The following is a 27,419-nucleotide window of genomic DNA, read 5'->3' on the forward strand; positions in this document are numbered from 1 at the left end:
TGGCATCCATATGGGAGGCCACCACACCAGGCCCCACAAATGCTTTCTAAAGTACAAAGGAAAAATGGACTAGGACTTAGTAACATGCATGTCTGTTGATGTGCAGTGATTTTTTTTTCCAGCGTGAGCCTCTTTAAACACATTTATCCCTTCATTTGTGTGTGCATGTGTATGTTTATTTACTTCGTTGGGAAGCTGCTCTGTGTCAATTTGCTTTCTAGAGATACAGTGGAAGTGTAAGAAGACTGTCATTTAAGTGAAAGGGGGTAAACCTTTTAGAAAATAGTAGACCCCAAATGGCCTTTTGTCTGCAAGCCAAGATTATTCATTGCCAAAAGCAAATGTGTAATGTTTGAGCAGTTTCCATGCCTGTTGGCTCTTCACTTCCAGCTCTAAGATCCAAGTAATGCCTGTGCTATGCCTTCACTCTGCATCTGATTTCATTCCAGGTCTTTCGCTAGAAGCCATGTTGGCATGATGGCATAAGTCAGGCAAAATGTGTGTGCTCTTCCAGTTAGAAATTCACAGGACACTGATTTTTGCCTAATCAATGACATCAGTGCTGGCCATTTCAGAGACTTAGAAATGGGACTATAATTGAGTCATGGCTCAGCTGCCTGAGAGAAGTACAAATATTAACCCAGGGACAATAGCAGGGAGGCAGGTGGCAGTGGTTTCAGGCTCTTTTTACAGTTCATTTACCATCCTGGGGCAGAAGGGTAGTAACTAAAAGCTAACGATCCCTGCACGGTGTTAGGTTTTCCAGTTTTCTGTTTAAATAGCCACAGGCAATAAAAATGTTAATGAACACACATGCGCAGGCGCACTGTCAGCAGGTGAAGTCATAGGCACTGGTCATGTTCTGTCATCCTCCAACACCAACACCCTGCCGTGTGGGAATGTACTGTGCAGTGTGAGAACTCAGCAACAAAGTCTCTGATACCTTTGTCTCACTCCATAAGGAGGATATAGCAGGATCGCCACAAATGTTGCTTCTTGTTGCATAGCTCCTCTTAATTCTTGGATTTCATAATTCTTTGCAAGCCAAGGCATAGGAAATCATTTCTAAGCTTCTAAACCAAAACGGCTTACCAGGGGGCCACTCTTGCCTAGCCGTGAGCTCGGTGCAGCCGTGGAGGTCACTGCGCTCACTAGGCGGTTTTCCTGCGCACAGTTTTCATCGGGATGTGCAGAGATAGTTTTTTTCTAAAGCAGAGGGTCACTTGGGATCATTTTAAGAGATTAACTTTTAATCTAGGGTAACTGACTTATCTGTAGCTAATAAATGATTATCACAGTGCTTGGGAGGGGCCAAAACAAACTGGCCCCACCCTGTGGTATCAACTGCGGTGCTCCCCAGCACAGCATGTAAAATACCGTAGTGTAGCAGGCTCCTCCTTTCATCAGCCTTCCAAAAGCTAATTAACATAATAACTATGGTTGTCAAAATGTGGGGCAAATCACTTATAAATAAGCCTGTCAAATGTAATGAGATTGCATATTAAATCACTCGTTTCTCTATTACATCTCTGATTTAAGATTAAAATTAATTTATTTAACATTGTAGCAGCTGTGCAGTTAGGGAAAAAAATTTCATACCAGTTTTGATATATGGAGAGAAGTTGGCATCGAAACTGATTTGAATATATCAGAAAAGAAATGGCCTAATAATTAAGCATTATAAGTTCATTTACAATTGCTTTTTGTTCCATGGCCCTGATCTCCTTACACATTGCCACAATCTTGGCACCATCTTTAAGGCTCTCTCCCAAAGCAAGGAAATGTAATATAATATTTCCCCAGGTTTATTTACCACTGTCTTAGGAAATTGGTCTTTGTCTTATTAGTAAAATGACTCGAAAATCGGAGAAGAGTTAAATTCACATGTTATGTTGTAGTTCTACTCTCAGCCAGACTCGTTAATGAGTGGCTTTCACTGTCAGTCAACACTCTTCCATTCTCTCCTGACATCAGTATTCTTACGGACTCTACTATATAGTTATAGTCAAGGAGGAGTTTGAATTTTTTCTTTAAATAAACTAAGACACGAATCATTGGACTGAATACATTTTCTGAGGACTACTATCCATGCTGGCATCTAATTTCCCAACTCCTACTTGTTACTCATTTGCCGTTTCTGCTAAAATAAAGGAGTCTGTTTTAAGAAGAATTCTAGTAACAGTGAGAATGCTATTCTATGAGCTTCATAAATTCATCTGTCAATACTGTTTGTACTTTTTCTAATTAAGTCATAAGACCAAGAAGGACATGAATTAATCGTTGTCAAGCATTACAACTCTTAAAGAGCTCTTGAGAGCAACTCAAATGTTACATGATCCAATTGATTTGAGTCCAGTTAGAATACAATGAAATACAACAACTACAACAACAAACTGGCTATAGTCAGAATGTCATATAGAGTGTTGAAAGCTGACTTCTTGAAGGTAGGCTTTTTGAGTACACTGCCACTACTAATGTCTTGAAATTAAGATAACTGCATAGATAAGTGTTGTGCCAGGGCACTTTTGAAAATACGAATTCTACCTAGGACAATAAGTATAGTGTAACGATTTAGCTGCACTATGTGGCTACCTTTGTCATAATGTACAATAGCCATAATTTATTAAACACCGCTCAGTAGAGACTTAATGCATTTCAGTGTGTAATTCACACCTGAAGACTGCTGATTGCAAACTCAACTTCCTTGCGCCATTCATAAATTACATTGCCTAGTAGTGGATTATCTCCCTGAAATCAGTTTTATTACAGTGTTGAATGTTGTGATGGCTTTGGATGACTTTTTTGATGACTTTCCATAAGTTTAGTGTGGATATGGGGTTTCTGTCTTCTTGTTTGTTGATGTGTGTGCTTGTGAAAGATGCATTTATGTTTCCACGGCTATGTTTGGTCATTTGTTAGTGATCAATTAGGAGGCACTGAATGTAATCTTTACAACTAAGAAATACAAAGACAAATAAAAATTCCCCAATTTTACGTGTTAGCAAAGCAATCAGCTATTCCCTAACTGGTCTTTGGATGGTTTTTAAATAGGTAATTGCAGTGACTAAATTTCATGGCATTATTTTAACCCTTAGTTTATGCAGTTGCCCCACCTCTTTGTGTTAATAACAGGAGGTGTTTAAATGAGAAATTCTTTAAGAAACATGAAACTCCATAAACATTAAGATTCGTGTTCCTACTAGCTGTTCATATGTCATTCAGCCTGGTGAATATGCTACATTTCTATTGATATATGGCAGCCAGGGATGCTATAGGAAATATAAAACAAGTGGAAGCTACAATTTTTTATTTTAGGGCAACTAACAAATGGCCTATGACTCAAGAATTGGAAGCATCCAGAAATTATGTGGTCTGGCTCTGGCAAAGCAACTGCCAAGAAGTCGTAGGGTGGGGAGGGTGTTAGGCAGTTCAGTATTCAATAAATGTGTGGCAGGGTCGTTCTTAAGTTATCATGGCCTGAAATGATGTTAGAATGGTCCCTGGCAGAAAATAGGTAACCCACCCCTGTAAATCAGAGATTTTGGTCCCGGATATTCTTTTCTTCAAAAAAAAAAAAATTTTTTTTTTAACTTGCTGTGTAATACATAACAGTTCCTGCATGCTTTTCCGTTAGTCTATATTGAAAATTTTCTTCCCTTGTGGGACTCAGGCATCACCGAATGCCCATTTACTTCCATAAGTGAGACATTACAAATCTGTGTGCTTAGGAGGAAGCGGTTTAGTTGTCAATTCACTGCACATAGTTCGGGCCAAGAGCTGGACCCTGTGGCTATGAAGGTCTGGTTTGAAGGTCACAGAGACCCAGGTGCGCTGTGTTTTTCACTCTTTTAATCACCTGCTGCCCCCACCCACCACAGCTTTTATCCTTCATTTGAGGTCTTTGGGGTGTCATTGACTGTGCCATGCTGGTGTGAGGGAAGGGCTGAGTGATGGTCAGAGAAGACCTGTGCCTCACTTACTCTTCGGAACAGAATTTCCATCCTCTGCCCTGTGTGTAGCTATCACACTCACCTTCAGAGATGTTTAGCAACCTTTTTTTCAAGCCCTGAGCCTTTCCTGATTGGCTATAGGTAAATACTCAAGTGTAAGTCGAAGCTGTGGTTTTCCTACTTTCATCCCCATCTCTTGAAAACCTCTTTTCTCTTATACTCTCATTGTTTTCTTTTTAGTTCTCTTATCCTTTTTTAAAATTCCATTTCTTTAGCTGATATTTCAGTCACTTTGGAGCGTAAAGGGGTCTTTACTTCATTCTACTTCATGTCTGGCTCTCGTCTAGGTCATGTAATACCTGTGACCTTGACTGAGCAGTGCACCACTGGAAGTTTTGCCCTATAGAAATTGGTGATTGTGCTAGGACACAGATTTGAATGGCACGTGCCAATACATGGGAGCCAAATAGCATCACACAGGCAGAAGTCACCTCATGACTCCTAATGTCTTTGTGCCGTATGTTGGCTAATGAACTAGTGTTGGCGTGAGTGAAATGGGAGGTTGTAGTTTCTAAAAGAATACATCTTTTCACCTGAATTTTAAAAATGTACCGCAAAAGGTTGTCATTTGAGTCCATGGCATATTTGAATCTAATACAAGCTTGCTTTCGAAGCATCAAAGATAATTAGTGCAGGTCTTTCAACAAACGCACCAGTCAATGGACAATTTCTAACCCAGTGAAGGTGAAAAGGTAGAGTGTTAACACATACTAAGGAAAGGCATGATTGAAGGGAAATGTGATTGGAGAGAACTCAACAGGCTCCCTCTATGTTCACAGGTGGAGAATCCTTTTTTCTGCCAAGGGCCATTTGAATATTTATAATATCATCTGCAAGTGAGACAGAAGTATTAACTTAAAAATTAGCATGCTATGATGTAGTCGCTCCTGCCATTGCCTTGGCAGGGCTGGATGTTCCTCACCCCTGCATGAGGAATAGTGAGGAAGAAGCCAGAGTGTATGATTCACACTGCTTGTTCACAGATGGGATGAGCACAGTGAGGCCTTCTGTGCTACAAAGACATTTACAGGGTAATTTATCAAGACACTGTGCTATCTGGTTGTACTTTAGTTAGGAATATTTTTCATATATGGTTGTTCTGTTGTATGAATTAATGGAACTTAAATGTACTGGTAGTTTTCACAATTTTTAAATACAATGTTTTTAAAAGACATTTATTTGAAAGAGTTGCACAGTGAGGCAGAGGGGGGGAGAGTGAGGGAAGAAAAGAGAATGACAGAGATAAACTTTTTTTTAAAGATGTATTTGTTTTTATTGGAAAGGCAGATTTACAGAGAGAGAGAAAGATGCTCCATCTTCGGCTTCACTCCTCTAGTGACCACAGGGCCAGAGCTGAGCTGATCCAGTGCCGGGAGCCAGGAGCTTCTTCCGGGTCTCCCACACGGGGAGGGTCCCCAAGGCTTTGGGCCGTCCTCTACTGCTTTCCCAGGTCACAAGCAGGGAGTTGGAGAGGAAGTGGAGCAGCTGGGACATGAACTGGTGCCCAAACAGAATCTTGCTGCATGCAAGGCCATCAGTCCAGGCCCAGCAGAGAAGCTTCTGTCTGCTGATTCACTTCCTAGAGAACCACAACAGCTGAAGGGTGACCAGGTTGAAGCCAGGAGCTGCTTCCAGGTATCCCACACGTATGGAAGTGGTCCAGGCGCTTCAGCCATCTTCTGGAAACTGGATTGGACCAGGAGAAGCTGGGAGATGAGCCAGCACCCGTTTGGGTTGTGGGCATTACAGATGACTGCTTTACATTCTACGCCACAATGACAGCCCCTTTGGAGTTTTTTAAATGAACAAAAGTGTTCTATTTGCACCCAATGATGACAGCTCTGCCCAAATTCCTAAGACAGTATAACAGGCACACAATAAGACACAGAATATGAATCACATGGTATCACCTTGGGCAGCTTCGCCCAGCCCATTTTGAAAGAGATTTGTTTCTGCAGCCCAGAGTGTGTTCAGCAGCTTTATAAGTGTTTTCTAGTTCATTCTAGCATCAACAGCCCTGACTTTCTTCCCTCAATTCGTCATCTACACACTCTAGCTGATAAATTGGAATTTTTGAGCACTTTGGATTTCTGTGATGAAGAATTGTCTATTTTCACAGAAAACTGAGTCTCCTGTGTGTTTTTTCTATTGGTTTCTCAATGATATTGAAAAACAAGGGAGAATTAAAAGTTCAATTTCACTCCCAAGTGTATCTGGCCCATTCAACAGGAAGCCATGGGCTTACTTGCCTTCAAATGCAGTCTCCTGATTGTCTTGGGTGAGTCTAGGTCCGACTCTTTCCATATTCCTGTACTTGGTCCTGCTCAGCTTTGTGATGTCTCACACAATAGTATAGAGGCTTGCTCCTTAGTATCTGCCATTTCCTACTCATGTACCCCTTTACTTGAGAGTCACTGAGATGAAAAACAGACAGGAGCAGAGATCACCAATCCACTGGCGCCTTCACCTGTGTGCTTCAGTCCATCGTGTTCATGTTTAGAGGCAGAGATGAGAAACAGAAAAGAAAGACAAAAACGAGATCTCCCATTCATGGATTCACACATGGAATGCTTGCCAAAAAAAACCCTGTGCCTGGTAAAACCAGGTCAGTCTGGGAAACTGATACGAAATCAATACCTATGAGTGTCTGAATTAATAAAGTTCGAAGAAATTAGTAAGTACATGAAAGCATCCAAAAAGGAAAAAAAAGTATTGAAGTGCAGAGGAAAACAAGTCATAACTCATACAATATATTTAACCTAGAGGAGAGTGTGTTCTCCGAGAGCAGGGCAAGCAAAGGGAGGTACCTGTGGGAGCTTTGCCCGGTGACCACAGAAAACAGTCTGCGGCATGATGCCAGCCGGCCCCAGGAATGGGGCTGGAGCAGAGAAGTCAGTGTGGTGTGCTCCTGTCAGCAGCCCTGGCCTTCTTCCTGTCTTCTCATCCCCACCCGCGTGTGCTGTGTGACGTGGAGGCTGTGCTTTGGCGGCCCTCCCACTGTCCGTGGCTCGGCTCGTTGCTCTCACTTGAAGATAGAGTCAAGTTTGGCCATGCAGATGCTACATTTATATCATTAGAAAGCTTGACTAATTTTTTCAGTTTTACTTCTCAAATATTATATATATATATTCCTACTGATAAAAGGATGCCGTTGGAAAAGGAAAGTCAGGGTTAATTGAACCAGCCTGTTCAGTTCCATTTAGAAAATACACAATAATTAGTCATAGTCCATGTCAGGTATTTAGTAATTGCTAAATACCTGTCTCTGGGAAACTTCCTGTTTTCCTATGCACATGTCAATAGTTCATCTCATGATGAGCCACTTTGTATGTCTTTGTGTTCATATGTGAGACAATGAATTCCTAAAGTGAGAAGTTTAAATAATTGCATTTTCTGTAGAACTTGTCTTGATTGATAATTCAGATTTTTAAACTTTATTGCAAGCCTTTGCTGTGTTTACTCCTGAAATTAAATGTATTCATGACCTAATGGAAACCCAACAGGTTACAGCCTTTATTGTAGCAACTATGTAAATTTTCATTTGTCACATTTGATCCCAACATGTTTAAAGATAGCGTCAAGATTTTAGTAACCCTATGAAATGAATTCATGGCTTCCATATATTGTTATTTTATGGACATTTTTACATATTTCCCAATCCAAAGATGAGTTAATATTTTTTTTCATGTTTGATGGTAGAAGGGGACAAAAGAAAAAAAAAGAAAGAAAGTGAGCAAACCTGCCTAACCCTAGCCCAGGCCTCTTCCCACAGGCTTTCTTATATGACTCCATTCATTCAGCCGTTCGTTCTGGCAAGCTTTCCAAAATGTCCATTATTCTGCAAGATTACAGAATTTGCAGTAATGAAAAGGACCTGGTTCCTGCCTGTGAGAAGCACCATTTAGCACTAACCTGCGCAGTTGTGGGGGCATTATTCACGAACATTTTATGTGTGTGCTATTTACTTCACTAACACTCCAGAGAAAGGCTTTGAGATTATTCCAAGAAGCTTTCTGATTTCACACACAAAAAAAACATCAACTGTTAATGATTTAGAATGGAAAGATTTTTGCCTTCAGGTCTTCCATCCGTTATCTAACATACTAGATAGTAGTCAAATAGTTTACTGACAGTATATCATCCACCCTGCCTTATATCTTAGTAGTAGTTTCCATTTTAACAGTTTTAACTATGGTTTGTTTAGAACTAAATACAGCAATTTAACATATCATAAATTGAAGTTCAGAATTCTCCTGGTGGAAAAATTATTTATGTGACAATTCACCAGGGATTTTCTTTCATTATATACCAAACAGAGTTTCTCAACACAGATTGCTTAGTGTGTCATTTTGTTTGATCTTTAAGATAATTACCCATGAACAAATTTTCTCCTCATACTGCATATTATTGGACAAGGATTACTAGCAGAAAACCCTCAAAATATGACTTCCTTGTTCAGCATCAGCTAGCACATAAGCAGGAATTAAAGATGTGCAAAGCTTGTTAATTTGCTTTTTTTCTTCTTTGTCTTGGAGACGTACTGTAATTGGTGCTGGAATTTATTTTTAACATTTTTGTTTTTTATTTATTGCAGAGACATGGAAAGACAGACAGAGGGAGCTTCCTTTTTCTAACCCATTCCCCCAGAGCTTGCAGCCACCAGTGTTGGCCTTTATGGCTCAAGCTGGAAGTCAGGAACTCATCCAGGTTCCCTAGTTGGGTGGCAGCAGCCCAGCGATGGACCCTCTTCCCTGAGGTCTGCGTTGGTGGGAGCTGGGAGTGTGGAGCTGGGGCTGAGAGCGCCTAACAGCGGAAGCAGACATCTTACCACTGGGCTAAAGGCCTGCGTGTGCTGGGAGATGACTGTCTGAAATCACTCATCCCAACTTCTTCCTTCTTCATTGGTATATGAATAGAAAATAGATATTGATATGCCGTTCAGTGCAGTAGTTTGCATTTTCTAAAGAGAGCATTTTCTGCTTACACATTTTAAATATAATTGTGACTTTTTTCTAATTGTTGTCCTTCTGAGTATTCCCTCAGTTTATTATTTTAAGGCTCTCTCTCTAGAGTTTTCTTTACTGAGAGGAGTCTGAATTTCCAAACATTTTAAAGCTTTCACACCCATCTTACTTTCAGTGTTCCACAGTGGTGTTAGATTTCAGTTTTCTAGGTTAGACTTGCATTCTCTGCCCAAATCTCTAAATTTTGAAGACTATTTCTGTTTCATCTTTACTTTTGCTAGTATTTTCGTTACCTGGGAAGAAAACCAAATTTCCATCTCTATTTCTTCTCTCTCTCTTTTTTTTTTTCTTTTTGGTCTGACATTGTGGAAGCAGCTCAGCACGATGAAGGACTCGGGCAGTGTACAGTCCTGGCACTGAGACTAAGACAGGTTAACACATAGAAAATCAAAACATTGTCTTAGTCATTCTCTGTGGTCTTTCCTTCTCTAAAATTTAGCCTACGACTGCACTGGGCTGCTAGACCAGGGGTTTCCATGGAGACTGCTGGAGTTCCTTCCAAGTCTCATAAATTAAGTTAGGGTGGAGGTATTTTGGATAAAATTACTGGATTCTTTTCGTGTTTAATTTCATCTTATAATATTAGTTATAAATCAGGTGTCTTCTGCTGGCTCTGTGTTGACTCCTCAGACTAATTTATATGATACTTTTATTCATTCGTCTATTTTAGTGCTGTTTGCTCCACATTTTGAACCAAGCAGTGTTTCAGATGCTGGAGTTACTGAGAGGGACCTGCTGGTGTTCTCCAGATCGCAGAGGGAAGCAGAGTGATGAGCAGCATCACAGGTGTGCAGGCAGTGCCACGGTGACTCCACACTGAGGGGATAAGTGCATCCCTGGTGGATTGCTAGGGAGAAGTGGGGAGTCAGCTCTGCCTATGTAAGTCAACAAAGCTGGGAGAGGACATGTAGATTCATGCCAGAGACAGACAGGTGTTTGTGCATAGAGTGGAGGGGGGCCTGGAAAGCAGGTGAAAGGAAAGGAGAGGGGAAGCTGCTTGGGAGCAGAATGGAGGAATGTTTGGGAATACTGGGAAGGGACGACTTGTTAGCTGAATATACAGAATAAAGCGGAAGCAAGGCTTCAGGTTTCCACAGATCGAGCACCAGCACCTGCACCCAAAAACGCAGCCTTGCCATTTATTGTAAACACACAACTTACACAGACACAGAAATGGATCAGTAAGTGTATCAGCAGAGGTCCCCTTTGGAATGTAAGGGATATTGGTGCGGGTCAGTATTTGAGCAAGACTGGTCCTCCTGATCCCCCTTAGCCTCTGAGCAGCTGTGGACATGGATGCGGGGCCTCCGGCCGCCTGCCTGATGCCTAAGGCAAGGTCAAGAGCGGCCACCTGTGACTTGACTGAATTGCTTTCACTTTGTGTGCTTTGTTCCTTAAGGTTTTTATTTGTATGTGCTGCAGGTGAAAACACAGCTTCTTAGAGCTGTCATTTTTGTTTCATAGTTTGAAAATTTCATTTCATAGTTTTCTTTTTTATGAATAAAGTATTGCTTTTAATTGAATGTCTCTCAGATGGTCTTTTATCTGTAACTAGGGTTTTGTTTTCATTCCTTGAGAGCTAAGTACTCCATAGAAGTATTTGACTAAGATATATTGGGTCTATCTGTGCCTAATGAAGCACTAACCAGAGTAAATGATGAGTGACAGTTTAATCAATTCAGTCCCTTCAGTAGTCACCAAGGGCATGGTGGAATGTAATTTTTTAATCTTTCCCTTTTCAAATACTGTGCATGGCAAAATGAAAAGATCACATCTGTTATATGTAATACATTTTCATGGAGGTTAATGGAAAACAAGGGTGGTATTTTTTAAAATATTTTGATCTCCTAGACCTCCTAGGGACCAAAATTCTTTGGTCCATTTTGTAACTATATCCATTCTCCAGAGAGAAGTGAGATGAATAAATGGCTACCTTTGTGTATCACATAACTCAGCTTTCACTGTGTAATTGTGTATTTCAGTGAAGCATGGCTACATAAAATTATCTATTAGGTTAATTAACTTGGAACCTTTCTCAGTTAGTATTCTGTCCCTGTAGGTTAATTTCAGATTGTGCTTCACATTTGCTCTACCTGATTTCACTGATCTGCTATTTCTTTGTTGTTTCTTTGACTGGAGCCAGAATGCACACTCAGGATCTTAGCTGGAAGGCCCCTGTGTTCGTTTAGAGTCTTGCTCCTCCATATCTAAATTTGAGAACAGTTTCATCAGCATCACTTGAAAGTTCGTGAGAAACACAGGGTATCTTGCCTCCACCCATATTTGGGGAAACTGCAGATTCTAGCAAAATCCCCACATCGCAAGCACACACATCACAGCGCTCCAGGTGTTGTTGTTGTCACTGTGGTTATTATTGTTTGGATGAACACAGGCGTTGAGGACATTCCTGGGACCAGCATAATATTGACAGGGAGAAAGGCAGAAAACTAACACAGTGAATTATGATTCTGTCCATCTGGTAACCTTCCGTCAGATGAAGCTTGATGGTGTCTCTGAAAGATGCCTTTGCAAATGTTTTGATGATGGAGATGGTTGTGAATCGCTCTAGTTGTCTGAACTTGAGTAGAAACATCTTCAAACTTTCAGTCAAGGGAGTCTAGGTGAGAAGGCTCAGGGCTTCCCTCACCACCGCAGCAGGGAGGCCAGGTGGGCAGAGGTGCTTTCTGTACACGTGGGGTGCATGTGCTGTGCGGGGCTCATGATTCCTCCCAGTGCTGTCAGCAGCCGCTGTCACTTGAGACTGAAGCTAGCACTTTCCAGTTAAAGCTCTTCGTTCTAAGGGATGATCAACCTTTGCTAATAAGCAGATGGAATTTTAACAAGTAAATCTTAGATTTGTCTTGCGCTTGTAGTATTTCCATATGCATTGTCCATTGAGATATTTTGGCTTCAAAATTAAGAAAAAATGTTTTATTTTTTAATGTTTTGGCTAAGACCAAAAATGGATGAAGGTAGACTGATGGGCAGTAGCCTCTAGGTCCCTTGTAACACTTCTGAGCAAGGGATCATTTTTATTTAAGTTAATTATCTTGTATGAACAGTTATGTCTGTGAGAAAAAGCAGAGTTTATTACACCTGGCTCCATTATGTATCAAAAGTAGACATCTCTGAGTATTGGTGCAGGATAACTTAGCATCTTTCAGAGAAGACGAGGATTAATGATCTCCAGCAGTGTAGTAGTGTTCTTGTTTAATTTTCTCACTCTAATTTCACGTTTCTATTCTTTTTCATAACCTAAGATCCAGATACCTGACTTTGGAACCTAGGAGACCCTCTTTCCTTTTTGTTCTGGTAAACAGTGATCAATTCTGCTGAGAATCTTGTTTTGAGTTTTGATGAAAAATTTGAGTGCCTATGACATCAAATAAATGTGGAACTTTTGGGTTAAAAAATACAAAAGATACATTAACATGGACAGACGTTTTATGAGACCTTACCAGGTGACTAATCCTAAAAACAAGAGTTGGAACCCATTTCATTCTATGACACTTTTAATTGTAAGCTTTTGTGACCAGTAGTTACTGTTGAAAAATTTAGACTAAGTGGGTCATAATTATATAATTACTCATGTTCTGAAAGAAGCAGCAAATTAGGCTTTTCCTGATAACAAGCATATAGATCACAAGTACAGTGCTTAAGTGGATGGGTTCTTTATCAGTCAGCCACTCAGTAGTCAACTTCATCCATCAAGGGAGAAGGAGCTTAGAGCTGATGAAGGATGGGAAGGGGAGAGGACGGAAACACAAGGACGGCAGGCAGCAATCTCTCTGTATTAAAATGAAGGGCTTTATTGCTCTTTGGTAATGAAGACAGTTCCAGTCATAAAGAATTCTGTTATATTAATTTATTTGTTTTAGAAATCTATTTTAAAACTCTCCTGGGTGTCATATTTGTCTTCCGTGTGTCCTTTAAGTCTGTCTGTTCTAGTTTCATGAGCACACTCTGAGGCATGTTGGAGAAAGATGGGTCATAGGCGATACCTATTAGAAATAGAAGTTGAAATCCCTTAGCCAGCTAAGCAAATCAGAGCCCATAGCAATGCTGTATCATTTCATTCCACTTGATTAGATTCGCCAGTATAGATTTCTCTCTGTCACTCTTGGTTTCACTTTGTGGAGACACAGACGAAACACATTGGTAGTCAAAGAAATTGTGTCTGTTGTCCCCCCAGCAGGTACCTTCCCAGCTGCCTTGGCGATAATACGTGATGGGATGGCCAGAACTTCTGCTGACCATCTTCCTACTGGTTCGGAGGAGAATAGAGAGTATATTCCGAGTGTAGAAAACAAGGTACAGGAAGCTATTTAAGATCCAGGTTATTGGACGGGTGTTTAGTTAGGCACTTAAGAGACCACCTGGAGTGCCTGCATCCTACACCAGAATGCCTGGGTTTGAGTCCTTGCTCTGCACACGCATTCCCTGTGAGGAAGTAGTGTTATCTCAGATGGATGAGCCTCTGCCACCCACATGAGACCCAGATGGAGTTCTCACTTCCTGTTTGCCACCTGGCCCAAGACCACATAGTGTTGAGAATTTGGGGGGAGTGGACCAGTGACTTGAAGAGCTCTCTCTACGTGTCTGTCTCACTGCAAAGTAAATAAATTTTAAATTTCAAATCTTTTTAGAAAAGAGGCAAGACACTTCATATAAACTTGAATTAGGAGACAATAGAAATATATGTTGGTAATATTAGAAAAGAATTTTTGGCAGAACAATTTGGGAAATCACAATACTGGAATTTTAAATATTCTTAATCAGACATCTAAAGCCGTAGTATTTATGAGCATATTATTGTGTTTAGTATGATAATAAAATGATTCATTTATGCCATCTTCTCCCATCTGAAGTGAAAACAGCTTATGTTAAAACGCATCTGCTTAGAACACTGATTTGAGATTATTTCTTTGCTGCCTTAATAAAATTGCTTTTATGATACAAAGTAGTGTTTGCTTTTAGTACTTTTGACCCTATTGGAATTTAATTTGAATACATATTATGTGGAATGAAAGGAAGAGATTTTTGTATTCTTTAATTCAAAACATTGTTTATATGCAACTGTAATACCAACTAGAAAGCAGCTGTAAAGAACTAGGTCATTTTCCCTTAACCTTAGGGTTTTAGAGTAAGTTACATGCAAGGGTTTACTGTTTCTTAATTTAATGTGAATTCAGCAATCAAAGATTCCAATATATTCATAGTTTCATTAAGATTCTTAAATATATATTTATGAATATTTATAATGCATTATACTAATATATTGTTAGTGTTAATATATGGTATAGTAATATATGTAATATAAAATAATATTAAGTATGTAATATATAAATATGTAACATAATTGTATATAATATGAATATATATCTAAAATATATATGTGTGTGTGTCTCCATTCAAGTTAGAGTCATTTTTAAAATCTGGAAAATTGTCAGGAGAGAGCAGGGAGAGACCAGGCTTCCATATGACAGGGACTAGATCAATGTATGCAGGTTAACTGCAGGAACGTGTGACCATTCATGCTGGTACAGTGCTGTTAACATGGTTTATCCTGCCCACCCATTCTGACGTTCTATTCTCCTGTCCCAACTGACTTCATCTCTGAAGTCCCAGTGGGTGGGTTATCACTTTGTCCTTATTGTGGACTGGTTGGTTGTTCCTGTTGGGTTGGTGTGGCTGTTGTGATTTGCAAATGGAGCTCCCATGATTCCCTGGACTACCAGTTAGGTAGGAGCTCTGAGCAACACAGTTGAGCCAGAAGTGGTAGAACATAGTAGTTAGCAGATGTGTTGCTCAGGAAGTTGTCTTGTGTGCTTCTAGATTTGAGGAGGCATCATGTAGGAGATAACATTTAGATAGAGATCTCAAAGTTGAATTTGAGCTACCCATAGGTGAAGGAGGAGGATATTCTAGGTAATGAAGCAATTTGAGATAAATTGTGTAATTTTTTGCTTGGCATTTGAGTGGATCAGTCTGGCTCAGCAATCTGCTATACAGCTGCCCTGAGTCATCCAGGCTGGCATGGCCACACCTGGGCTCCAAAGCTAGACTAAGGCAGAAACTCTAGAATTTGTGTTCAGATCATTTGCCATTTTGAAGAGTTCCCCAAATGATTTCTGATGCAGACATGACTGAGAATCACTGGAAGGCTTGTGGTTGCAATACCTAAGAGTTTGGAAAAACAACAGAAAGGGATGTGAGAAGAAGGCTGTGGAGCCTGACACAATTGCAGCTTTGTCCTGAAAGCAGAGGAGGAACGACTGGAGTTTTATCATTTCTTGTTACGCCTTTTACTGAGCACACTGTAGTTTCCGTGTTTAGAATATCCTGAGGACAGTAGATAGAGGCAGGAGAGGAACTAGGTGTGTTGCCTGACATGGACTAATGTATTCCTTGCTTGTTTTGCTTAATTCCAGATTTAGCTTTCTGAGCAGAATGTATTAAAGTTTTGTGATGATTCTTCCCTGTCTCTTTAGGGGCGTCGGCTGCATCTTTGTTGAAATGATCCAAGGAGTTGCTGCTTTTCCGGGAATGAAAGACATTCAGGATCAACTAGAACGGATTTTTCTGGTAAGTTCTTTGCAGAGTGCTTCTGAGAAAACTTAGTTTTTAATTAATCAGTGACAAATCCTGTAGTAGTCTGTGGAACATAGTTTGAAAACAATTTGTTATTGTCACAATCAGTTCTAACGTACTTTTGGACTTTTGAAAAGGTAGGAGTTAAGAATTGTGATTTTTAACTTTTTGAACATGAATTATATGCCAGAATGGTAAGGATTAAAATGTGAGAGGCAATATGGAGTAATGGGTTAAAAGTAAAGGTTCCTACAGGAGCATTCCAAATCATTTGAATACCCACCCCCATTCCTGCTGTCTCCCTCCCCTGCCTTCATTGTGGTGTTACTGTCTTGCTTCCATCAAGCACACTATAGAAATGATAGGCCTGAGGGAGGATGACAGCCTTACGGCGGCATTCCTTCCCGTATCTTCAAGACAAGCATCATTGGTGGTAGGCTTGTTGGTAGCAGGTGCCCCTGATGCAAGGCCTAGGAAACAGCACAGCACCTTTGTGGTCTTGCTCCCTAAACCATAACCCCAGTCTTAGTGTGGAAAACAGATCACGGCAACTCAGTTCAGAAGACAGTCTACAGAATACCTGAGCAGTTCTCAAAATCGTGACGAGTAGACTAGGGAGACAGTAGTCTGTGGTGTACCGTGTGGATCTTGGAATAGAAAACACATTGGAAAAAAGCTAGTGAAATTGACATAAGGCATGGTGCTCTGTTAAATCAGTGTTGTTGGGCCCGGCGGCGTGGCCTAGCAGCTAAAGTCCTCGCCTTGAAAGCCCCGGGATCCCATATGGGCGCCGGTTCTAATCCCGGCAGCTCCACTTCCCATCCAGCTCCCTGCTTGTGGCCTGGGAAAGCAGGAGAGGACGGCCCAAGGCTTTGGGACCCTGCATCCGCGTGGGAGACCCGGAAGAGGTTCCAGGTTCCCGGCTTCAGATCGGCACGCACCCGTTGCGGCTCACTTGGGGAGTGAAACATCGGATGGAAGATCTTCCTCTCTGTCTCTCCTCCTCTGTGTATATCCGGCTTTCCAATAATAATAAAATTTTAAAAAAAAAATCAGTGTTGTCAGTATGGGCTCCGTAGTTCTTTTTCTTTCTTAAAAATTTATTTAGTTTTATTGGAAAGTCAAATTTGCAGAGAGGAGAGAAAGAAAGAAAGGTCTTGCATCTGCCGAGTCACTCCCCAAGTGGCTACAATGGCCAGAGCTGATCTGATCTGAAGCCAGGAGCTTCTTCAGAGTCTCCCACATGGGTGCAGGGTCCCAAGGCTTTTTGCCATCCTCAGCTGCTTTCCCAGGTCATAAACAGGGAGCTGGATGAGAAGTGAAGCAGCCGGGACACAAATCTGTGCCCATATGTATGCAAGACAAGGACCTTAGCCATTAGGCTACTGCACCACGCTCCATGGGTTCCTTGGTTCTAACAAAGATAATATTAACGTTAAGAGTTCAACAAGAGTGAAAAGCTGGGTGAGGTATATTCATGAAGACATTATTATTTTTTTCTTTCAAAATTTCTCTTTGCTTAAAACTGTTCTAAAATCGAATGTCTTTTTTTAAAATTTAATGTAAAAAGCACATCTTCTGGAAGCAGACTTTCTAGCTTAGCACCCTGTGTTATTACTTTTTAGCCATGTGACCTTGAGCAAGAGACTCACTACTTTTCTAGGGCTTGGTTTTCCCATGGGAGAATGAGGGATAATTGTAACACCTGCCTCACTAGTTGCCTTGGGCAATGTTTGCCTTAGCACTGCTAAAGTACTTCACTATGGCTGACAATAAATACAACATAAATAAATTTATTGTATCACTTTCTGTCAAATGTTTTAATCCAGTAGACTTACCACATGGGCTGATAAGCAGAAAAATTTGTTATTTAAGATACAGAATCAGAGTTACACCACATCCATTTTGTTGCAAGAATTCAAGCTAGGGCCTAACGCTGTGCTGCGGCAGGCAAAGCTGCTGGCTGCAGTGCTGGCAGCCCACGGGGCTCTAGTTGGAGTTCCAGATGCTCCAACTCTGGTTCAGCTCCCTGCTAATGGACCTGGGGAGATGGCAGAGGGTGGCCCGAGTGCTCAGGCGCCTGCAGTCACACGGAGACCTGGGAAAAGCTTCTGACTTTGGCCTGCTCCTGCCCTGGCTGTTGCCATCTGGGGAGTGAACCAACAACAGATGGAAGATGCCTGCCTTTCCCTCCCTCTCTCTATAACTCTTAAATCCTTTTAAAATTAAAATTCAGAGTAATTACATCTAGTAGATAGCATTAATGTTCTGTTCCCTTTATCTAATAAAGCTCCCATATGAATTCATTGAAGCCTAAGTTTAAAAAAACATGTATTCGCTGGACCATCAATCATTGTAGTTATGCAAGGATAGCATTGAAGTGTGGTTGTCAGGATAATTGTGAGACCTGCGGAAGGGCATAGTGATGTGACCTGAGACTTCTTCACTATTATATTTACTTTGATGTCAGTAAGTCCAACAATCAGGAAAGGAAACAAAGAAGTCACGGGTGGGTGATTCCTCCTTGTCCTGCCCGTATCCCAGTGAGTCCCTGTGCTCTACCAGCAAGTGAACAAATAGCACAATTCTTACCAAAGATACCTCTGTCCAAGTGTGTCCTGTTGTGTTTTCTTTCTCCCCGCCCCAAAATCTATTTGCATTCGCTTACTTTCAGTTTTCTTTTTTTTTTTTTTATTTTATTTCTGACAACCTTTACATAGTTAATTAGGGTAAAAAGGTTCAAGGGCTATAGGAACATGGGTAAGACTATTATTTCCATATTGTTTCCTTCATGTATCTGAGGTAAAGGGTATATTGAGGGAGAAGCTCCACCCAGTTTCCCACCCGCTCCAAGTCCCAGATGTGGGGCATGCTCTGAGATACTTGCTCAAGTGGTTTTGATAGTTCACCAGTTATAAATCGCTGCCAATCTCGCCACTCCCAGCACAATGAGGTCGCCAAAAAATCCACTGATTGACATAGTCCATCTTAGAGTCTCCATTTGCCCAGTATTTCACTGCCAACATAAAGCTAAGGTGGTTGATTGACTTGTTCTGTCTTCTGTCTTTCAGTTTTCTTTTTTATCTATAAATTCTCATACACAAATGTTACAGTGACATGATTCTAAACTATTGTGTTCATCTTTATGCATTGTTATGCCATACTACCCAAAGTGAACCACATTCAGCGTTTTGACATATATACCCTACCCTCCTTAGATCTTTTTCCTATACTTGTTCTAAAAAATTGAATTGTATATTCATGCTGTCTTGTGGCTTGTTCACTTAAAAATGTGTAGTGAACATTTTTCATTGAAAAAGAAGCCCAGCCGCCTGTCATGCTTAATGACAGGTAAGTGTTCATCCCATTGTGAAGATGAGACAGTATTTAGTTAAGGCAGCCCAATAGTGATAGCTTGCTTGATGGTTTTCCCCATAAAAAAGTGCTGTCAGAAATATCCATTGCATATTTTTCCTAATAGGAATAATTAAGAATCATTATTAGACCTGAAAGACGTGAATTCAATGAACTTTGATATTCATGAGATTATTCAGGAGTTATGCACGTTGTCCAGTGCTGTCCTTTAGCATCCTTTATCCGGATTCCGAGGAAACCTGCATGACTCTACTGAGACTGTTAAGTCTGTTCAGAAGAAATGATACATCAGATCTCCAAAGTGTTCATGACAAATGTATATAATGAAAAACTTAACCATGGATCTCAAAATAATTGGCCACAACAGAATATTATCGTATATTTTCCATGAACTCTCGAAGTATTTTTATGTGAAATTGAGTTTTCCAATCTAAGAATAAATTGTTATATGATCCTCTAGCATAAATGGACAGCAAACATTTTTAATGCGTTTGTTTTTCTTATTTAATTATTTTAGGTAATTTTTCCAAACTTACTTTCTTAGAAATGTGATGAATTTTTTCAAATTCTTTATTATTGAAAAAATAGCCAAAGAAGAAATTTTAATTAACCAGAGCTTGTATTGTATAGGTTTTTATGATAAGCTGTATCTTCAAATATTTATCTTCTTAATGTGTTCAAAGCTCAAATGTAATAATACCCCTAAATTACTTTCTGAAAATAATTTTCTAAGCCTTGATTCTGCTTTGCACTTTTCGGTAGCAAGTGAATAGCAGTTACATAATCTGATCAAATCATTGGGTTTTTATGCTAAATTGTTAATTTTCCTACACTTTAAATCAGGAAATTTCAAAAGGAAATCATGTAAAAAGAAATATTTCAACTTTCATGTAATTTCAGGATGGATTTTAAAGGACAGGAAATGGTTACATAAATGAAATACGTTTTGTCGCAGCAGAGACACAGGAACGAGTTTCATGAAAGCCTTATTTACTGACATTAATGCAGACTCTTTATTTGAGATCACTTGTAGGAGTATATTGCAGTTGTCCTTGAGTCAGGTCTCATTCCATTGCTTCCTGTGGATAGTTTGCTGTTGTTTCTTAATTTTATTGTAATAGTTTCCTCGTTTTATGGGTACTCAGAGATCTTTGGGCTTTGAGTAGGCTTTTAATAAGTCAGATCATCTTAAATTTCCCATCGGGCTGTTGGCATATTAACGTCTGTTAGCTCTGGGTGGGGAGGAGAGACCCTCACGTGCAGACTTTGTGACTGATGGCAGCAAGCTTTCTTTTACTGCAGTTATCTTTGACATAAAATATCTGCTGATAAGCAGGAGATGAAGATGCTCATCTACATAACGTTTCATCTTGAGTTAAATCTTTTTCCCTGAAGACTCAGACAAGACCAGAGAGTGAGAGAGAAAAGATATCTTCAGCTTCTTTTGACATTAAATAGTAGCAACTGAAGTGATTTTTATTTCCTCCTGAATACCCTGCATTTGCAAATGCTAGCTGTAATTCACATAGAACAGGGAAGCCCCGTTAGGACTCACATGTCCATTGGGAGAGAAAGTTTTACAAACTCAGTATGGTTAAATCACTGGGGGAAAAAATGCATTTCCTAAACAACTTTTCTATGTCTGATCTGAAGAGGAATGAGTAAATGGTGATTAAATGCATCTTAGCAAGCTTCTAATATCAATTGCCAGAGAGTTCTTTCTAAAGTTCTTTCTAAAGTCTGGCCTCTGACAAAGCATTGCCAAAGAGATAATCAACTTGGAGAAATCGTGAAACAAAGATTATCTGGTTTGCTCTGTGTTTTTAATATAGGGACTAAGTCCATTCATTTGCCTGCATACTGTGTACAGGAAGGTGGTCAGTAACTTGGAAATACAATCTTAATAGCTTGTAACCCAAGATAACTAATATAATTAGCTCCCACACACTAAGTCTTTATATAAAATATAGACACCAACTCAGGCCGTCAGCCAAAGCCTTTGTAATTTTGTCCTGGTCTCTTTTTTTCTCCCCTCCCCTTCGGTGAAAGGAGCAGTTTGCATTTTGAACAAGTACAGTGAAGCCATTTCCAGAACATAATAACCTTGTGGTTATATATGAGGTAAACTGGCTGGGCTGCCCTCTGGAATCTCATCAGCAAATCATTTTGCTTGAAATCATGATGCTCATTTGCAAGAAAGGAAGGAAGGTGATGAAATTTCTGACAAGATTTTGAATTGTCAGATGAACACACATCTGTTTCTCTATGCAACTCTGTTCTTAGGTGGAAGGTGTAATTTATCTCCTTATCTTCTGCAACACACATTCTCAAATGTGATATGATATATTATTAGTTGCAAAAATAACTGGCAGATGCCTTTATCCAGGTGTATACATAATCATAGTAACCAAATCACAGCTAATAAAAAATTCACATTCTATCTTTGTCCACGGCTTATAAAGGAGTTGATCTGGTGGGGCCCTGGAATATGAGCCTCTCTCTCTTAGAACAGCTGAACAAATGGCAGCGAGTGCTTGCACAGCTGTCTGAAACCTCTGGCAGATGCTGCTGGATGTATATGGCTCATGGCCCAGTGTGCAGCAATCAGGCAGGGTGGCTGGCACGATTGTCTTCCCCACGCCTGTTCTTGCCTTCCGGTCTTTGCTAACCCTAACAGTCTCAACTTATTCTGTCTCCTGGGTATCCTGGCTTGCAGCAGAATTGCCTCTGCCAGTTGCTAATCTATTGCACATAATTTGCTTAGGGTAGTTTTTAAGATTCCTCTTGATTAATCTGCATGCCACTCATGGGGCCAGTGTCATGGTGCAATGAGTTAAGCTGCCATGTAGCAAGCCTGCTTCCCATTTAGGTGCCAGTTCAAGTTCAAGCTGCTCCACTTTCAAGCCAGCTCCCTGCTAATACACCTGAAAAGCAGTGGAAGATGGCCCAAGTGCTTGGACTCGTGCAGCCACCTGGAAGGCCTGGAAGAAGGTTTGGCTTCCTGGCTTCATCCTGGCACAGCTTGGGTGGTTGCAGCCATTTGGAGAGTGGACTAGAGGATAGAGTATCTTTTTCTCTCTTTCTGTCTCTGTATAGCTCCACCTTTTGAATAGGTCAACATTTAAGAAAATGTATGTATGCCATTTGGAATTTAAAATTAGTGTGTGTGAAGAACTGCCTGCAGTTTGTAAAATCTGCTCCTGGACCCGACTTGTGCTTGAGATCCGTCCTTAAGCCTCTGCTTTCCCTTGAACTGACTGCAGCTGCTCAGTGTAGACTTCGTTCCTGCCCATGTTTTCCCATTGTGACTCTGTTTCATGCTCTGAGAAACCTGGGATTTCACAATAGACTCAGGCAGGCTGATGGATGTGAGGGAAAGCCGCCTCTACTCCTTGGTGATGTTTGCCATCCATGAGGGTGCAGTAGCCACACTGTTTGGATGGAACAATATCAGAGATTACCTCACTGCTACCGTGTCGGATTGCATCAGAGCCTCTCCCCATTTAGTTCACTGCTTACCCTGTGGGACTAGGTGCGATTTGCTGTCAAGGAGTTGTGTGCCAGGTGTTGGCCCTGGGGATAAAGCATGACAGCACAGCCAGAGAGGCTACATCTTCAGTAGTGGAGTAATGAATAGTTGCTGCTCAGTAGATGAGGAACCCGTGATGTTAGTGTATCTTCAATCGATTTGAATACTGAATTGGCTTCTTTGTTTCCCCCAACAAGGCACCTTTTCTAAATGGAGGGTAGTTTCTGCCTCTGCAGAGATTTAAGCTGAACTAAATGGTTTCAATATTGTCTTGCGACTCCTACCGTGTTTAATGCTAAAAATACAAGCTATTACTGAATTTATGCAGATTGGCTGTGAGTGTCTAAGGGGAAAATTGCTAAGAAATTTCTCATGAAGAATTGAATAAATTCTAGGATTTGAAGACTGGAAAATAAGGGGACATTGGGCAATGATTTTGGAATAAAATAGGGCAGTAATTGTCTTGTATGAGTGTGGGGGGTTGGGGTGAAGTTGAATATTCAAGACTCAGCTTGATAAAGATTTTTAAAATGTCATTTTTTCTGGAACATGATCAGAGGACAGTATAAATTTTTCACAAAAAAAGTAATAAAGTCAAATTGAGATTTTAGCAAAACTAATGTTAGGTAATAAAATGATAAACTCTGACACTGACAAAACATGTTGAGGTACAGAATACTGAAAAGATTAAACAGCAATTTTAAGTGAATCTAGGAAAATCCAGTGGAGACCATAGGTTATAATATCTGCATCTCATGTTGGAAGAAATTTGTGCTTCTTCCCTCCTAGCCTCGTTAACAGTTGTAGTCATTAATATGATGGCATCGATTTTTTCAGAACATTAGGTGTATACAAGCTCAAGAGATTTTAAAAAAATACTGTGGCAATAAATAAAAATTATTGCTCAGGGATAGCTAGTTGTAAACATTTTTGTGTTCCTTTTCTGATTTTTCACAGTTGGGTGCACAGTACATTTATGATTTAGCACTAAACTTCTTAATTTGTGAGCAGTTTTAAAGCCATTAATATAGACTTGGAAGTATTACTTTCATTACACTATATATGCATATATATATATATATGCGCACATGTGCAAAGGTGTGAACATATTTTCCCATTACTTGATAATTTGCCTGTGTTTCTGTGAGTACTGTCTGCTTGTACCCCCATTCAGTTTGTCCATTGATTCAGCAAGAATATTAGTTATCTCCCTGGTGCCAGACACTGTGCCTATGTGTGGTAGTGAGTCTTCAGATACAGGCATTGCTTGGTTGACTGATCTGAAGAGCTTCCAGGAAAGCAAGTCGGAAGGATGTTGTGCAACTCTTGCTGTGTATGTTGTCTATAAATGATAAGGGAATCGAAGTTAACTTAAAAGCTTCAAGCCTGGGGAACTAAGTTATTGAATGTATTGGAAATACGGGGACGTGGGGAAGCAGAATGGTGGAGGGAGACAGAGTAGAGGTAGCTCAGGGAGCTAGAGTGAGTGCGCCAGCAGGTGCTCAGATGGACGTGTTCATCATACAGGTCACACCGAGCAGATTGTGAAGACACAGGAATCGAAAGCCATTCACCCAAAAGAGATAACAGAGTGTGAAGCTGTATTGGTTCTTGAGTCATGAGACTATAAGAGGGAAATACAGAATACCTCCTAACCCTGGGAGGTACTCGCCACTTGGGCTATGATGGAGCTACGAGGCTGCACCAGGAAAAGAGCCATTACAGTGACTCAGACCAGGGGCAGCCAGCAGCCAAGACAGAAAACAAAAAGGGCAAGAAGCACTTTTTGGGGGGAGATTCTGGGCCGGTCCTGGTCTGTCTCGTGGATGGGGTGGGTATGAACGAGTCTGCGCTCTGGCCTTTCCTGGACAGCTTGCTGTGTGTTCACAGTACATGCACATAGCCCAGAGGAAAGGAGGACTTTCTGCGAAGAAAGCAGAGCATCACCTCATCAAACACAGTTGAGTTAGGGTGAAGTAGATGCCCCGTGACTTTTCAAAGCAGACCTGTGAATCTCCTTTGGGTCTTGGTGACGCTAGGAGGGAAGAGCGGCAGAGTTCCAGGTGCTCCGCTCTTGTCCGCTGGTGGCTCTGCTTGTTCGTTTGTTTTTTAATTTCATCTGCAAAATCAACCACCAGAGCTAGAATAAAGGTGAAAAATACTAATGATACTTTAAGGTTCTCCCAAGTCAAGAGTTTTTGTTCATGTGGAAGAAAAACATTAGAAACGAGATCCAGTGAAAATGAAGATATTAGGGAAACACAGAGAGTCGTGAGCAGAGACATTAGATAGATTCCCTAAGAAAGTTCTGTGCATCTAAGCTCATAGAAATGTTGCTAGCAAACTTCAGTAAAATCATTTGTCTTTACGAGTGTGATCCCCACTTTAGAATAGCTAATCATGTTACAGTTAGCAAGAAACATCTATCAGGACAGCTGGCGTGTGGAGATTTGGATTAGCTCACATGGTGAAAGAAAATTATTTTGCCCCAAGTATTCTTGAATCACTGTGTAGTGGATGTTCTATAAAATAGAAAAAATCATTCAAATCATGCATTTTCTTACTGAGGAACTCATTTCTTCAACAAATATTTGCTGCACTCTTGGATAAATACTCTTCCGATGTAGCACACAAAGCCAAGTCAGCTGTCCCAGAACATACATTCCTAGAAGCCAGCTGGACAGTAAGCAGGTGAATAGTATGTGCTGTGCCCCTTCTGTGCTGTTCTTAGGGAAGCCAGTTTACATGCTGTGTTCTGTGGAGGTCCCTCTCAGAAGGTGGTAATGCTTGACTATTCTTGTTTACTAACGGTCATGGGCATGTAAGACTCACAGAACCCGGGCCAGAGTATTACAGCCAGAGGGAATAGCAGTTTGTATGTGCTTAACAAGAGGAGTATTGAAGTGAGTTTTCACGCCTGAGTTTGTGAAATGAGCAATTATTCTTCTTAGTGCCTTGAGGTGATCCCTGGTGCTCTTGTTATGTGGACTTCCTTTACAAAATTTAACTTTTTCTTATTTTGATATGCTTGTTTTGCGTAAAACATTAAGTGTAAGCACTGGTACTTCTGAAAGTTATGTGAAAATGGAGTTAAAGATAAATTTAATCTCCAGACTGGTGCTTGCACTTGGAGCCTCTACCAGTCCTTACACAGTAGCACACCACTCACAGATTTGGGACACAGCTGGATTAGGGCCCCCTCTGGTGCTGAAACAATGACATCACACCAACAGCGGACTGGAGGCTGACCTTGAGTTTGAGCGCCATCTAGCGCTGAAACAGCAGCAAGACCCACAGGCTCTAGGAAGATACGCAGATTCTGAAGGATGGGAAGCACCTTGTCCATCAGTGTGCGGTGTTCTAGGCTGTAAAGCACTCAGGATGCTCAGGGGGAGCGTGACATCACCCGGTGAAGGCCATGCGATGTGACTGAACAGGTAACTGCACATATATGAAAGTTCTCAAATGCACAAGTTAGTTTAGAGAAACTCAGCCAGGGTTAATTGCATCACCAGAGAAACTTACCAGAGAAGTAGAAGTTATGAGGAAAAAATCAATCCTTTGAATGGAAAAGGACATTAAACAAAAATAAAAGCAAAAGCCTCAATAGCAGAATAGAGCAGAATGAAGGAAGACTCCGTGAGCTCCCAAATAGTTCCTTAAAAATGCATACTGCCAGGGGGTGGGGAAGCAGAGTGAAGAGAAGTAAAATAAACTGAGTGCAACTTCAGGACATTACAAGAGCAAATATGTGATTATTGGTGATCAAGAGAGACTTGCGGATGCCAAAGGGGTAAAAAAAAAAACATATGGAAAGCAATAGAGTAGCAGCTCTCCAGATGCAAGAAGATAACAAGTCGCTTGTCAAATATAACTAGGTCTGTCTCAAGACATGTTGGTTTCTCCAAAACCAAAATAACCAAAAGATTCTCACTATTGTAAGAGAAAAGAAACACACGCGAGGGTTTCCAGATCGCCCCAACTGCAGGCTTCTTGGCAGAAACCTGACAGGCAGGGAGAATGGGAAGAGACATTCGCAGTATCTAAGGGGAGGGAACCAGCAGCAACACTGTACTGAGTGAAGCTATGCTTGAGGTGGGTAGACGGGATGAAGACAATCCCAAAGAAAAGCTGCGAGAATTTATCACTAGAGCTGTCCCGTAGTTCATCAGACTGAAAGAAGCTTAACGCTTAAAAAGAAAATATCAAAAGACAGAAGATTCACTGACTAGAGAACCTAGAAATAAGCCCACGAATCTGCAGCTAACTGCTAAGAGCACATGTTGGAGAATGGACCATCTGTGCCCAAGAATGGGATCCAACTTGGTTTTTCTCTTAGAAGCTACATAGTAACATGGGCTAAAAGCATCACAGACCCACTCCCAGATTCAAGAAAGACCATGGACTCCACTTGCAGATGCAAGGAATATCCGGAACAGCCAGGCCGTGTTTTAAAACTGCCACACTGACTCTGTGAATGCTCATTAGGGCACATTACCAAGGCATGCTAAGAAAATCCTTTGTAGGGAGGAAAAAAAATCCAGGAAACAATCTTAACAACCTCCTAAACTTTTTATGTTTCTCGCACTCTTTATAAGCATTATCATACCGCTTCCCATGATAGAAAAGCAAGTGTGAACTGTTGCTGAGTGTGATGTGTTGGGTCACAGAGGACCTCGTGGCCACTCTCCTTCGTTCCGTTATTGACTCACAGGGTCACAGCTGTATCAGAAAGAGACCGTGCAGAGAAGGCCTCAGTGTGGCATACCTAAGCAAGGAGGTGGTGACATTCATTAGCAAATTCCCACTGTGTATTCAGAAAGCAGATTTTCTTAACTCACATTCTACTTTCAAAGGTTAATTGCAGCATGCTTCTCTGCATGACCATCA

At 40.8% G+C, this 27,419-nt stretch overlaps 1 protein-coding gene across 2 annotated transcripts in view; it reads left to right on the top strand.

The window, feature by feature from the left end:
* The window catches only part of CDK14 (cyclin dependent kinase 14), a 455,945-nt gene that overhangs the window by 267,449 nt on the left and 161,077 nt on the right, over nucleotides 1–27,419 (top strand). For both annotated transcript variants that reach the window (XM_058678236.1, XM_058678237.1), the window contains exon 10: nucleotides 15,526–15,619. In XM_058678236.1, the coding sequence (XP_058534219.1) occupies nucleotides 15,526–15,619 (94 nt within the window). The remainder of the gene's footprint in view (nucleotides 1–15,525; nucleotides 15,620–27,419) is intronic.

The sequence above is a fragment of the Ochotona princeps genome, chromosome 20, assembly GCF_030435755.1.
Source record: "Ochotona princeps isolate mOchPri1 chromosome 20, mOchPri1.hap1, whole genome shotgun sequence".
Classification (NCBI taxonomy): domain Eukaryota; kingdom Metazoa; phylum Chordata; class Mammalia; order Lagomorpha; family Ochotonidae; genus Ochotona; species Ochotona princeps.